Consider the following 15139-nt stretch of genomic DNA (forward strand, 5'->3'; position numbering starts at 1 on the left):
TTCTGTTCACACTATTTTATGTCGTTGAAAATCTGTGTGTGGGTTAAGTATGGCTTTTAAGGAACTTAATCTGCATGGTCTTGGCAGTTTTTTTACATTATTCACATGTTCTATATCTTGCAATTGACAGCGAATGGTCGCAAGGCAAATGAATAGTGTTCGATAGGCTAGATGTTGTTTGTTTACGATGCCCCGAAAACTAGACTCTTTCCTTTGGTACTAATATTGATATCCAAAATAACTTTTATTAGCATGTTTGGTCATGCAATAATTGGTGTTTACAGTCATGTAACACAGATGTTTGAGGGAAACTGATCAGCCTCTCGTCGACAAGGAAAATAAATGGTGTCCATCTGCTGTCACTAGATGGACTGGCCACAAGAATCTTGTGAGCAGGACAAAGACAGCACAATTCCATTGGGGGACAATCACCTAACTTTTTGAAGTATAAGTCGGGTTGAAGCTTGAGACCCTTGAGAAGGGACATCCAGGAGAGCTACACGTGTACTAGGTGACCACCGAGGAAACGTAAAAACAGCAAACACATAATTAAGGTATGGCCAGAGAAAGTGGTACTGTAAAATTAGAATAAACAAGACAAAATGACACCGTGTGCGGCGCTCAAAGGTTAGAGGGTAGTAGAGGTATGTTAACAGTATGGGGCTGTTATGGCTAAAGCATAGTCCATACTCTGTACTTAGAACAATGATGAAGGGGAGCATGTGCTCGTGAATAGTTGTCGTTGATGGATAAGAATGGGAGGTATTAATGACATAAACATACAATTAACTGGAAGCCCAAAATTACAGATTTCTTGAAAACTTTTTCTGAACATCAAAAATCCAGTGAAAAAGTACGGACGCATTAAAGAGAGGGGGGAAAGAGTTAAATGTTTGTGTTTAGACAATTTCTCTCTCGCTCTCTATCTGTCTCTCTCTCTCTCTCTCTCTCTCTCTCTCTGTCTGTCTGTGTTTGTGTGTGTGTGTGTGTGTGTGTGTGTGTTATCAGTTCCTCTGTAGGGCACTGCACACCACACACTGCATTTATTCAAAGACCCAGTGTCACACGCCTCTGTGGAAAAGAGCCCGAGGAGAACCGCACTCTGGTTCTCTCTCTCTGTCCCCCGCCCTCTGGTCCCCATCAAGATTAACGTTTCGCTAGCACTGTCGGGCCCATCCCTTGTTGGTCGAGGGGGGCCCTCGCCTTGACCGGCGGTCTAACGGAGATGGTGGGGGCCGGGCCCAAAAGCTTGGAGACAAACCCCAGCCAGAGGATGTTAGACGGGGTAGAATATTGTGGCTATTGGCTGAGGTGGTCGAGTTGGGATGTGACAGCAAGACCAAACTGTTATGGCAGGATGATGGCCCCTTTTTTAGTTTTTTGCTATTGTAGTCTTTGCTACAGAAAGTTCGCTTATTGCACCCATTGTGGGCACGGGAAAAGGGATTTTTGATCTCGCGTCGAAAATTAATCAATGGTCCGTCTTATCCTGGCGTGAGGAAGTAAATGTTTGATTGTATCGTAGCTGCTAGCTAACACAATTACCATTGTAGGCATAACATGTTATAGCTTCCTCTTCACTTTAGAGGCCGCAGCTGGTTAACCAGTTTTTAATAAACGACAACCGACTTGGTGCTGTGTTTTTGTCGAGAAACACACAAACGACGCAACGAAGCAAAAGAAACACCCATTTAGCAATGGCAATACATTTAGCAACAAGGCCGTACCTCTGTGTATATTTTATTTACTCCTTAATCACCGGATCTCTTTCGAGGAGATCTCCCAAAGCATGTGATTATTTGTCAGCTCCTACACCGCCCCCCCCCCCCCCCCCCCCGCCCCCCCCCCCCCCCACCCACCAACCCCTCCCTTCAGTTCAGGGGCCTTCCCCCCCGCCCCGTCTTCCCCGGTGGAGCGTTCGGGGAGTGCAGCGGGTCATGTGGTAGTCTCAGAGCCGAGGGGCGACGGGGGTCTAAAAAGGACATGTGCACAGTAGGCTGGAAGGCCCTGAGAGGTATTTAAAACCAGTCATCTTTGTTCGCGGGGGGGGGGGAAGCATACAGAGAATCCTGAGAAATATCTCAAAGTCATTGATAAGATGAAGCCCCCCCCTCTCCCTCTCTCCACCTCGCAGTGCCATCCCATAATACGCACCATTGTCCAGAACCAGCGGTCAGCTGAAGAGCTGTGGGAGACTATGTTTAGTAACTCTTTTCGGTTGTGTGTCTGTGTGTGTGTGTGTCTGTGTGTGTACAGTATGTGTGTGTGTGTGTGTGTGTGTGTGTTTATGTGTGTGTGCGTTTGTGTTTCTGTTTTGTTGGATGCCTACAATATGTGTAATATGGATGTCATAAGGAGGATATGCATATTGTCATAATATTGTGTCAACGGTGTGAATAATTGATCGTACATTCTAAAAATCGAAAGGTCCTCTCGATCAATGTCTGGGTAAACATATTGTGGTCACTGATTTCTCAATGTGGCCCTAGCGAGTGAGATGGCCGTTTGTATTTAATATTATCGTACTTAAACTTGATGAACCTGTGGCTATCTATCTATCTATATATTTCTTCATTCCTTGCCCTTGTATGGGCCGCCTTGGTTTTAACATTCACTTACAGAAGTGCAGAGATGTGAGATTTGACTTGGCTTGGAAATCTTAGACTATCATGTCTTTTTTATGTCCCTCTATCTGACATATTCCTAATTCAAATAAAATGTAGAATTATTAGCATAGTGTATGTCTTAGTATGCGTAACACAGCATATCATTCAGTATGAAGCGGCAGATTTTTCTTACATGATATTTGTATTTCAGATCATTGGCAAAGTGAGTCATCAATACTGATTCGTATTATGTCTATGATGCCCTCATGCCCCTTCAAAATGATGATCTGGCTAAATTAACTTTCACGAAACAAAACTGCTCTTTGTTCCTCCTGTATAGGCAGCTACTGCTTGGGTTTTTCCCATACAATCAGGGCTGCTTATGTGTCAGAACCATCATACATGTGGGTATACATTATGCATTACAAACACAGGGGTGCTGTACAGCAGTTATGGTGACCAACACGTAAACTATGAATTTTGACCAACAAGTCGGTCGTTGGTTGTATTCAGCTGGAAAGGTGGCCTCCACGTATGTTGGACTCTACCCACCCCCCCATTCCTTTCCCCTTTCCCTCATCCGCATTGCACTGTGTGTGTTATTAATCTCTGTATATTTCTGTGACATGCTATCTTTATTAACACCCCTTCTGTTTCCACAACAGGAGTTCTTTGACCATGCGAAGAAACTGTGGGACGACGAGGGAGTAAAAGCGTGCTTCGAGAGGTCCAACGAATACCAGCTCATTGACTGCGCACAATAGTGAGTTCACACGCTTTTATTTTGTGTGCGCCTCTACGTGCGTGCCTGCGCGTATGTGTGTGTTTCCTTTATCTAGCCTATTGTGTGCTTCCAGGTGGACAATAAGATTCTTGACAATGCGTCCACCGAGTTTTGTAATCGTCGGTAACTGTCGCAACTGGGAATCGGTGTGAAGCCGATAGAATTGTTGATTTCGGTTTCGCAGCTTGCGGGGCGAGTGGCACGTTCTGCTGCTGGGTTTGTCCTCTTCCCCTTTGTTTGTGGTTTGAGAGAGCGCTGCACAGTATGTGCGAATGTCATGTCAAGTATGACTACAGGAGGCATGTGTTTACAATGGCTGGGGCATGCCAAGCACTTGTTGAATTAGCATTTTTGGAAATCGAGCACACGCCAATGCATGAACATATGCACACATGACCGCCAACCTAAGAGGCAGGCCAATTGTATTTATGATGATTCTCCAGAATTTTATTAACTTACAGGTAATGTTGTCCATCACAGGTTTGGGGGGATTTATCCTGTACAAGTCGTTTCTTGTAATGGTAGTGCTGGCAGCCCATTTGTGATGGTAGTTCCGAAAGCACTTTGTAATTCACAAACAATGGAATGATTCATTACATTTTTATTGGCAATGACAGTATTATTGTCTATAATTACTTATCGGGCTGAGTCTACATTGTCTGTTGAAGTAAAACCTTAGCAGCCGTTTTACTCATAATCGTTGGAAATGTAACAATTTGTCATGGTTAACTGGAACGGGTGGGTTGTATGTTTGCCGGTATACAGTAGATCATGTTTGGTGCCTTTGTAGCTAAGATGGACCCCTTTCTGGTCACAACAGAAGAATCTATCTCATGCCCAGTGAGGGACTGAAAACCATGTTTATCAATCAATACCATCGCAGCTTAGTAGAGTTATGATTAATATTGCAATACTTTTACTGTTACTATTATAAAGTCTGTAGTTCTGGATTACTGTTTTAACAGTTGCAGACGTCGACATTTCATCGTGGGAGTATTCCAACGTGTAAAATGGGCTGGCGGCTGGTTTTCTGGAAACGCACCACACCATACGTGTCTTTATTTTGATGCCACCATTTGTCACCATTGTAGTAGGGTTTTTGGGGGGGAGGCCCCTGAGCCTCAGGGGCCCCTGAGGCCCTTGGGCTCTTCACCTAACCCTGACCTGTGGCTGCTGTCACCTGTCAAAGGTTGGCCCCCACTCTCCCAGTGAGTGCCACGTCTTCCAGGACGCGACACGTAACGCCCGCTTGTCCGTGAGGGACTCCTGTGTCGCAGTACTTTTCCCCAGACGAGAGGGGCCCCTGACCCGGGGCCCGACCGGTTGCACACCGGCAGCGGCTGCGGGGGGGGGGGTCGGCGGTTATCCGCCTGTGGCATGTGCCAAGAAAAAAGGACATTTGGATATGCAAAGTGAGCTTCCCCCCTCTACCTGTTCTGGTTCCTGCCGAGCTCACCCTCTGGATTCAGATGTAAACATACGAGGGGCGAGAGAGGGGCGAGTTGTTGGCCTCATCCGCAGCCCCCCCCGTCTCTAGCCTCCCCTCTCATCTCAAAGGTTGCCCTGCTTTATCTCTGGGTTCGGTCAAAGTTACACCGTATCTGTGTGCAGCGTGTCGTCCTGTTGTCAAGTTATGTGGTTGGTGTCGGGGGGGGGGGGGGGGGGGCCATGAGCTATATGGCAGACAAACTGTCTCCTTTACGATTTCCCTGAATACCCTCTGGACATACATTTCAACACCCATTGGGAGGGGGGGGATTGTAGTGTGTGTGTGTGTGTGTGTGTGTGTGTGTGTGTGTGTCTGTGTGTGAGCGTTTTGCCGGTCCTTTCTCGATTGACACCAGGCAAAAGCCAGTGTATGCCGAAAACAGGCGAGAGAGAGAGGGAGCGGGGGAAGAGTGAGAGATATAGAGATGGGGGGGGGGGGGGGGGGGACAGAGAGAGAGCGAGAGAGAAAGAGAGATGAAGGAAGACAGAGACGGAGAGTCAGGTGATAGCCAGAGAGTCACATGAGGCTGTAAGGTAGCACTGATACAGACTAGGGCCTGTGGTTTGGCCCTTTTTCTGCCTCGTCCCCGCCTGTGTGTGTGTGTGTGTGTGTGTGTGTGTGTGTGTGTGTGTGTGTGTGTGTGTGTGTGTGTGTGTGTGTGTGTGTGTGTGTGTGTGTGTGTGTGTGTGTGTGTGTGTGTGTGTGTGTGTGTGAGAGCCTGCATCTGTGCGAACATGAGTGCATATGAGCCAATGTTCTTCCTATTTAGCCTGCAATTGAGTCATAGAAGTATTGTTTTGAGTTTGGCATGTGCCGTTACTTTGACAAGCAGGTTTTTCACTTTAAGGATTGTCCATGCGTGTAAAGTTACATATTGAACCTCAAAACAAAGAGGAGATTTCAGTAGTAGTTCCCCTCTCAGTTTAAAAATTAGCACAGGCTGCAATTTAGCAATAGAGCTATGGGCGTCATCACCCTGAAAATAAATAATACCAATAGAATTCATTAATACTTTATTTTGGATCTCAATACCTCAATAGTAACCCCTTCTTTCGAACCATACGATAAGACAAAACGGTATCTAGGCTACATGTGTGTGAAAATGCTTATTGCGGTTGTCTTTATCAGTAAAACCTTTTTTTGTCTCTGTCATGCACATGTGTGTGGAGTGTGGACTGGGGTTTGTCAGACAGCATGTCCACTCTTTGGCTTCCTGTCTTGGCCTTCACCTCCATGTGAACTCCTGAGAGGTGTAGGAGAGGGCTATATCAACCCATTCTCCTTCATAGCCCTAATATAACACCCTCATGATACTGTGAAATGTTCCTGGGTTTTTAATACTGGTCAAAGATTTTAACGTTTTATTTAATAACTTTTTGGCAGTTGACATCCGCTCATATGTTTTATTCTTAAATGGGCCCTTTGTGGGACCACACGACTGCAAATTAGTTATGAATAGAGACTAGCCTTAAACTTTGAAACAGAACTATAGCTTTGGAGTTATGATTCATTCAAAACATATGCATTGTGAAACTATTTAATAGAGTGCAGTATTTCAATGCTGTCACCAAGGAAATGGGCATAGAAACCCATAAAATAAGATACAGTATTATCATACAGTAACCACTGCTGTGCAATACTGTGTTACAAAAAAAGCATTGCATACTTGAACACAAAATCTACCAACCTAGATCCTCAAAGAAATCATTTATTGCTACTGTTTTTACGCATTTTACCATACCTCTGTGTAACATACACACACGTCAAGAAGACAACATTTTATGTTCATTTAAAGGTTTATTCCGTAATCCAAATTATAATCCTCCGTTGTCCTTCACGGGCCTCTGTTGCCCTCATTTATTTAGTATTTTTTTCCAGCAGCTCTGATGCTGACCGGCTCTATAGGACAGAGCGTGGCATGCTATGTGACGATGGGACGATGTGACGAGCACTTGTTATGCCAAAGAGCGTGTCCATATTGATGCTTTGGAATCCTGTCACCCATTGATCCCCTCCCCTCCTCTATCCCTCTCTATCTTCCCCCCTCTGCATCACACATTTATGTGTTTTTAAGACCATAGATATGTGTCTGCTTGCCAATTGATTGATTGATTGATTGATTGATTCGTTGATTTTTAGGTTGGGGGCTATTTTTGGCTGCAACCCATTGATTTGAGTCCCCTGCCCTATAACAGCAAAGTCTTTGTTCTCCCTCCCATAGGTAGTCTTTAAACTATGGGTTCTCCTCGATTTCTTAGCATGTCAATGTGTATTTCATAAACTACCGATATAGAAGTGTTGATGTTTATGTTTTTAGCATTTAGGCATGAGAGTTGCATGAATGTCATAAATACCTTAATTGGACACTGTTATTTAGTTATTTGACCTTAACTCTAATGACACTGTGTTAAATGGCATTTGTGATGGCTGTGAGCTCCTCCTGAACTGGTCTGCAGATCCAGGGGGAGTTGTAGATAGTATGGAAGCAGACAGAGAGCCAGGCTGTGTTGAGCTAGCCTGGGTCGGTGTGTGAGCTTCAGAGCTTATGATGTTAATTTGGAGATGGACCGATCAAGCATGGAAAGGTGCCGATTCAGGGGACCCAAGCTTTGGGTCAAAGCTTTGGGTTTGGATTGCATTGGTGACACATTTCTAGGGTCGGCAGCCCATCAGGTTGACCCGCCCTGGTTTAAGGTTGGGGCGGAGGGTGGAGGCCGGTCATCAGGGTCTTTTTGTGGCCTTGCTGGATCTGCAGAGAGCTGTAGCTCCGGCGAGGCCCTGTGGAAAGGGCTTCGGCTGGGACCCGGACCGGGCTCCTCTAGTGAGGGTTTCTGAGTTGGGGCCAGGGGTCAGAGAGACAGCTGGGCCTGGGACAGCCGTGGACCCAGGATGGGGAGATGGAGAGATGGGGCTGGGGTGCAGCGGTGGTCAGGGGACCCAGTCACCAGGCCGGGGGCCACTGACACAGTCATCTTGGGGAATAATGCTGAGAGAATGACGGGCATTGTCAGCAGGCCTGTGCCCCTGAAGGGCCGAGGGAAACAGAGGGGCTACGCTTCGCAAACACTGGCCCTCCTCAGTAAGGAGCCTCTTGTGTTCTCAGAAGAGCCTGGGAGCACGATATTTATACATCGGCTGTGTGTCACTGTTGCTGTTTTTTTTTTTTCCTGTCGCCGTTTAGTTTGTGTGTTAGCTCCAGCTCATGCCCATACATACTGTAAGCCAGGGGAAGATAGCGAAGTCCTGTTTGAAGGCCGCCCTTCCACCGTACACAAACATGTTCCCTTCCAGCCCGGCTGCCGTTTGAGTCGACATGTCCAAATGTTAGAGGGTTGTCCGTTGGTTGGTTTTAATACGCGGTGATCACAAATGAACGTATGCTGCAAGTACAGGCCTAAATGGTCCAACCCGGAGGAGGATAGTAAGTGTGTGCAACAGAAACGGGCTCGGGATGGTTATTCATGTGTGCGGCTTCAGAGCCTAGTTGCATATTAAGCAGTGTCAAACCTTAATAGACTTTTTTGTTTGGTCTAGATTAACAAAAACCTTTGTGTCACTTGCGGAAATCAGATGACCTGCTGCCAGCTGACTGTGGAATATTCAAAGGAGGCACTATGAAAGTGTGTGTGTGTGTGTGTGTGTGTGTGTGTGTGTGTGTGTGTGTTGGTGGGGTGGTGGGTTGGCGGGTTGGTGTGAGTGTTTGGTTGTGGATGTGTGTGGGTGTGTTTGCATGCATGTGTTTGTGTGTGCATCTACTTGTATGCACATTTCTTGGTGTGAGTGTGCATGTTGCTATGTTGCACAGAGTTTATCCACATCACCATGTTTGTGAGTTTGCATTATTAACTTTAGCTTTAGTATGAGCGTTGGCTTTAGTATTGGTATTGGTATCAGCATATGTTTTGTTTGATGGTTATGTATAAATTCTTTATTTGTGTTATGTAAAAAATGTAATTAATATTATTTTTTAAGCAATATCCCATTAAACACTATGTATTACTGCAACAATGATGGCATAATTTACAACAAGAAAGCTAACATTTGGCTAATATATACATTAAAGTTCCCACAAAATGAAAATCTTGCTCTGTTATGTCCAAACTGGGTTGGCTACAATGGAAATACTTCTATATCACAATATAGGCCAAAGAAAATAATTTAATTGTTCAACGTAGGTATTCTTCATATATTTATGTCCAAAAATGTCCCATTGTTTACTGCTGGTATAAGGCTGTATTAGGTAGTTATGACACATGCCTGGAATGGCGTTTAAGTGTTTCCTCCATTGCATTGCTCTATTGTCAGTAACTCATGGCACGGTGATTCACAGCTAGCTTTGTTTTTTTAACAAGTCAAATATCAAGGCTAGAAAGCTTACTGTCATTTGGCGAACCCTCACCTTTTTCGAGAAGCTATGTCCCGCCCTAGCATCCGGTTTTATGCAGGCAGGCTTTCAATACAATCCACGTTTGCCACCGTTGCTGGTCAAGTAGTTGGCAACTTATGACTAAGTAGCGTCCTGTAAAATAAAGTGTGACACACTATCTTTGAAGGGCTAAATTGCACATTCAAATTGCACGTTAAGATATGTGGGCGTGTGGACGGAACAATGCCTAATACAATGATATCTACCCTTTCACCCCGAAAACGACTGGAGACTGTGCCCCTTATCAGTACCTTTCGTTTACATTTCATCATTAAGGGACAACACAATCTGTATAATCGTCTGAGCTGGTTAAGGAGTGTAAATGCAAGACTCATTGTGTGATATGCATTGTAATCTTTATTATACATCCAAAAATAAAACATTGGAATCAAGTGGAAGCTAGCTGAAACATAAAGAGCAGCTGAGTGCTCAATAGCAGTACGGTACTTTTAGAGGCTTGTGTTTTCTATGGGGAATATCCTTTTTGGGTTCGACTGCAGCACCCGAGATAGCCACCATGCAAGTTAGAAGCACGCCCCACTCACTGGTTCTCGGGACTTGTTTTCGACACCCCCCTCCTCCTCCTCCTCCTCCCTATGTGACTAAAGACCACCCCTATGCCTCTCTTCCTCCGGCCCTCTTTATAGCTCTCCATAGTGTATATCTTTTCATGGTCCCAATCTTTGCTCTCTTGCTCTTGAGTTCAGAAAGATAAAGCACAGAGGATGTTGCAGAACGCATTTAGATTCTGCTATTAGGCCCTTTTTTTTCTCAGCAGAGAATATTCCCAGAAAAGCCATTGGGTGTCTTTAATTGGAACAATATGCCCTAATATTCAAGGATGGCACACGCAAACAGAATTTAACTTATCTTAACAGCCCATCACAGAACATTGCAGCATTTAAAGAAATCTTCTAAACATTCAAACATGAATTTCTTGACTGTGGATTGAGAACATTTCCAATGCAGAAGAAGGAAGGAACAACTCCCAACTGACAATAAAGAAAGCTTGAAGCTTCGGCCTCCATCTTGGTTGTTGTGTTCTTCTCAAGTTCTGCACTCTTGACGAGGCGTTTGTGAATGACTGGGAGCCGCGCGGCCTAGCATGCTACATGTCACAAGGTTGGCTTCAGTGCTGCAGTGTTTTTATGATGTTTCAGGGGGACAGAGTAAAGCTATGACGACCTGAACCCGGTGGCCTCAAAGTCAAAATAAAAATAAACAAACACGAAAAAATAAAGGACAGGTCTACAAGGGCAGACGTTTTGATTTAATAAAGACATTTGTGACTTTATATAAAGAAAAAATAACATCAAACTTTCATTCCCCTTATTGTGATGTGTTTTTAGCCAAGCAATCTAACAGTTGAAGGGTTGTAGCTGGATAGCTAGCTATTAGCTTGTCTCGCTTCGCCACATTGACACAAAAAAGAAAAAGAGGATTTGAAAGGAGGCTGTATTTGAGGTTTTTCTAAAAGTGGGAGAATTGTAGCTTTGAGTAGGCTAAATTTAGGCTTCAAGATGTGTGTCAATTTTAAGTCAGAGACACAGACTGGAGGATAAGTTCAGTGAATGGCGGTGATCTGCGCGCCTGTGACCATGTACAGAGCACACACGCTCTCTCTCGCTCACACACACACACACACACACACACACACACACACACACACACACACTCACACACACATGTTTCTCTATTTCTCTCTCAAACATCTCTATCCATCTCGTCCTGCCCTCTCTCCCAAACACATGCTCTCTTTCCCCTTTAAACACACAGTCTCTCTCTCTCTCTCTCTCTCTCTGATATTTTTATATATATGCACGCACACACAGGATGGCGTCTGGACGAGCAGAGAGTAGAGGGGACAGCAGTAACGCTGCAGGTTCCCTGCTCAGAGACTGTGGCACGGTGGCTCTCTAGATCATTCTCCCCTCCACCCTCCCTCCCCCTCTACCTTCCTCTCCCTACCCTCCCTTTCTCTCCCTCTCTCTGTCTCTGTCTGCCCCTCTCCCTCTATTGCGCCTTCTTTCTCCCACCAAGCCCCCCCCCCCCCCCACACCCTACCAAACCAACCCCTCCTCCTGCCTTGCAACCCCCCACCCTACCACCACCACCACCACCACCACCCGCCTTAGAGCTTATGTAAACTAGCTGTGGAGCCAGGGCAAGCTGAGGCTATTTTTAGAAGCAGAAGCACTGCAGAGCAGAAACTGGCGCTGGGTCACGTGTGCGCAGCAGAATCAAAGGGAGTATCCCGGCAATGCGCTGTAAACAAAGGAAGGTCAGTAGCAGAAGGTGAGACACAAAACGCCTCTTTGTTGGTTTTGCGTCTATATACGTGTGCGCGCGCGCGTGTGTGTGTGTGTGTGTGTGTGTGCGTGCAGCAGGCTGTGCCCATCCACACAGACACACCTCTCCCTGGTCTTAACGGTGGCTGACATGAAAGTGCGTAGACGAGGTGAACCCGTGTTGGGTGTTATGCATCCTGACTCGATGCTATTCTCTTGCCACTCTCCGCCCCTATCTCCTCCCTGAACCAGCCAGCACACACACACGCACGCACGCACACACACACACTCTGCTGTGTGCCTCCAGTGCCATCCTTAGCTAGCGAAAGTGTGAGGAAACTGAATACATGAAAGGAGGAGTAGAACCACGCGAGAGGAGACATTTTGCTGAGTGATCGCGAGAAGGGGCAGCCCGGCTCCAAACTTCCTTCCCTGCCGCTGCCAGGTTCAGGCCTATCGGAAAATAATACCCACGCAGACACAGACAAATCCCTTAAAAAAAATAAATAATAAATTCATCACCATTATGTGCTAGCATTAATGTTAGCATTTGTCAGTATCAGGTGGAAGTGAAAGCCCTGCTTGGCGGTTGAGACTAGCTCTCCCTTTGGCTGTGGCTAATTGTTAAGGCTAGCTAGGGGCCGTGTCCAGTCACACCCAGGGCAAAGGTTACACCGCTCCACCTCCACTGGTCAAACAAGACTCAACTTTCACCTCCTTTGGAATGTGGTTGGGGGTTGGGGGTGAGGGGTCGTTTGAGGCTAATTTTAGAAACTTTTATATTTTGCCCTCATTGTGGTTTGTTTACCGAGACAGTTTGCGCTGTTGGGTGTTTCATCATGGCAGTTTTACTGGCGGTGACTAGCAGGCTAAATAAAGTAAACATTTGACTTTAAGTTAGGTGCCTTTCGGTTTTAACCCAAGCTGTTTTCCAGACGTCTTTCTTTCTTACGATGGTCCCTCCGTCTCTGGCTCATGGTACCGTCTAATATAATTAGCTAAATAGCTGTGAGACTTGTGAAATATGAGAATCTGCGTTGAGTAAATAAACCTAATTTGGTAATTCAGTGTGTGTGTCAACAGACACACACACACACACACACACACACACACACACACACACACACACACACACACACACACACACACACACACACACACACACACACACACACACACACACAGGGAAACTCATAGCATATTCTTATTATGTTGCACTTAAAGTGGATTGTTTGTCTCCATACCATGAGCAAGGCATTTTCTTTTTTATTTCTTAAGTGAACAAATTCAGTTCTCACACAATTTTCTATGGAGGGGTAGAATACTACAGTAATGCTTCCTGTTTGTCTGCCTTAGTGTATGATGAACTACCACATTTATAAAAGAGTGAACAACAGAAAGGCTTCCTTGTGAAATCAATGTAAATGTAATGTCTGTGCAGATCTAGTTGACTGATCTAATCAAGAAAAATCAATGGTGTTTTCAAAGGTTCATCAACATCCATATAGCAAAGATATTTGAGAATGAGCAAATTTTTTGTTTAGAGATATTGAGGCAATTGCAAATATAGCAAAGCTGTGTCAGCATGAGTAAGATGGGGCGTGTGACCCAGTTGAAAAATTATAGATTCAACCAGCACCTCGGTGAATAGGTAGCATTGAGAAAGTCCCTCACACTGTTACTCAATCCATAGTGACCTGTATTTCTATTACTGTAAAATGCGTTGGATGACAATGTGTCCTTAAACCGTCAGATGAAGATGTAAATAGATTGAAGCGCTCATTTCAGTTTATTCACACAAACGGAGGCTTTGACGCCGATACTTTAAAAGGCCTCTTATTTTACTACCAGGTGTGAGTGTGATGAGCCATTACCAGCCTTATAAACATCAGCCCTGCCCTGTCCCTCTGTAACTAAACCCAACCCTGGGAGTGTCAACCTACATACTATGACCGACAGATAAGTTGCTAAAGTCCACTGGTAGGAATGGCAGATTGACCCATCCAGCATGTATCTAGGTGGACACTCCCACAGTGCACAGGGCAGGGCCGACACAAACCGGCCTGTAATGGCTAATCACACGCACACCCGGTGGTGAAATAGGGGCCCGTTTAAAGAGCCGGTATCGTGAACGGATCGCCATCTGAATTCACTTTTATTCCATTGAGCTTTTTTTTTTTTTTGTTGCTAACCAGCGATCACAACATGGGCATCGCTGTGTGCTCACGGTGGTGGTCATGAAGGAGTCATTCGCGCTCTCGCGTCGTGTCTCACCGTGGACCAGGGAACATCAACAGAGGGGCCTATTGACTGTGAAGCCTCGCATCCTCCTCAGCCTTGGCCCCGTGGCTCAGGCCCCTAACTCTCGGAACCACGTGCGGACGGTTTCTCACAGTTTACGCTGCGTTTTCCCCCTAGTCTACTGCTGCGTTTGAAAAAACTCTTGTGTTCGTTCCATCGTTATGAGGGCCTCGCAGAGCCGCACACACACACACACACACACACAAGCACACACGCACATGCACATGCATGGAAAGCGGTATGTAGACTGTGGCTTAGCTGTCACGCGCGCACACGCACAGATAATGGTAGTCAGACTGTGACTGTCACACACACGCGCACACACATGCACAGAGAAGTGGTAGTCAGACTGTGGCTATGGCGCGCACGCACACATGCACACAGGATGCTCGAGCTGTCTGTATATGAGTCTTGTGATGGCAGGCTACAAGTATGGCCTACCTTCAGAGGAGACGAGAAGGGGGGGGGGCAGACGGGAGAATGAGAGCGAAAGCAAGCCAGAGAGAGAGAGCGAGAGAGAGAGAGAGAGAGAGAGAGAGAGAGAGAGAGAGAGAGAGAGAGAGAGAGAGAGAGAGAGAGAGAGAGAGAGAGAGAGAGAGAGAGAGAGAGAGAGAGAGAGAGAGAGAGAGAGAGAGAGAGAGAGAGAGAGAGAGAGAGAGAGAGAGAGAGATATAGAGGAGTGGTATCGACCAGCTGGGGTTGCTATGGGAACCCAGCTGCTAAAAGCAGGCAGGGTCAGTGTGGAACAGCGAGGCTGTCTGTAGTGGGAGCGAAGGGATGCCACCCGGAGGCCAGTCTGCAAACTACACACACATGCACACACACACACACACACACACACACACACAGGCTACTTCAGCACCAGCAGGCCCGACCAACCCGCCAGTATTTCCCCTCTCATCCCAGGCCCCTTTGATAAGCTGAACGTGCGATGCATCCATCTTATGGTGTCCATTAATATGAATCGCAGGGAAATAAATAAAAGAGGAATGTCTTTGGGTCCCCCCCCCTGTGTGTGTGCGGATGGATAGAAATGCATTTCTGGTCTCCATCTTGCCGTTTCATGTCTGCGTGTGCTGCTCCGTCCGCGGTTATGCAACCGGCTACAGCTAGCCGGGCCTCCCTGCCTCTCGCTGGATATTGGCTATTGACTTTTGATTATGGAAAATAGGGAAAACCGAACCGGAAGCGGAAGCTTGCGCTCAGTTCCGGAGCGGGTCTCTCCCTGCCGTCGGGGCTGCAGCC

General features: G+C 46.2%; 1 protein-coding gene across 2 annotated transcripts in view; it reads left to right on the forward strand.

The window, feature by feature from the left end:
* Window positions 1-15139, forward strand: part of gnal2 (guanine nucleotide binding protein (G protein), alpha activating activity polypeptide, olfactory type 2) — a 48426-nt gene that overhangs the window by 11565 nt on the left and 21722 nt on the right. For both annotated transcript variants that reach the window (XM_079751467.1, XM_079751468.1), the window contains exon 5: window positions 3272-3369. In XM_079751467.1, the coding sequence (XP_079607593.1) occupies window positions 3272-3369 (98 nt within the window). The remainder of the gene's footprint in view (window positions 1-3271; window positions 3370-15139) is intronic.

This window comes from Pollachius pollachius, assembly GCF_949987615.1.
Source record: "Pollachius pollachius genome assembly, chromosome: 14".
NCBI classification, from domain to species: domain Eukaryota; kingdom Metazoa; phylum Chordata; class Actinopteri; order Gadiformes; family Gadidae; genus Pollachius; species Pollachius pollachius.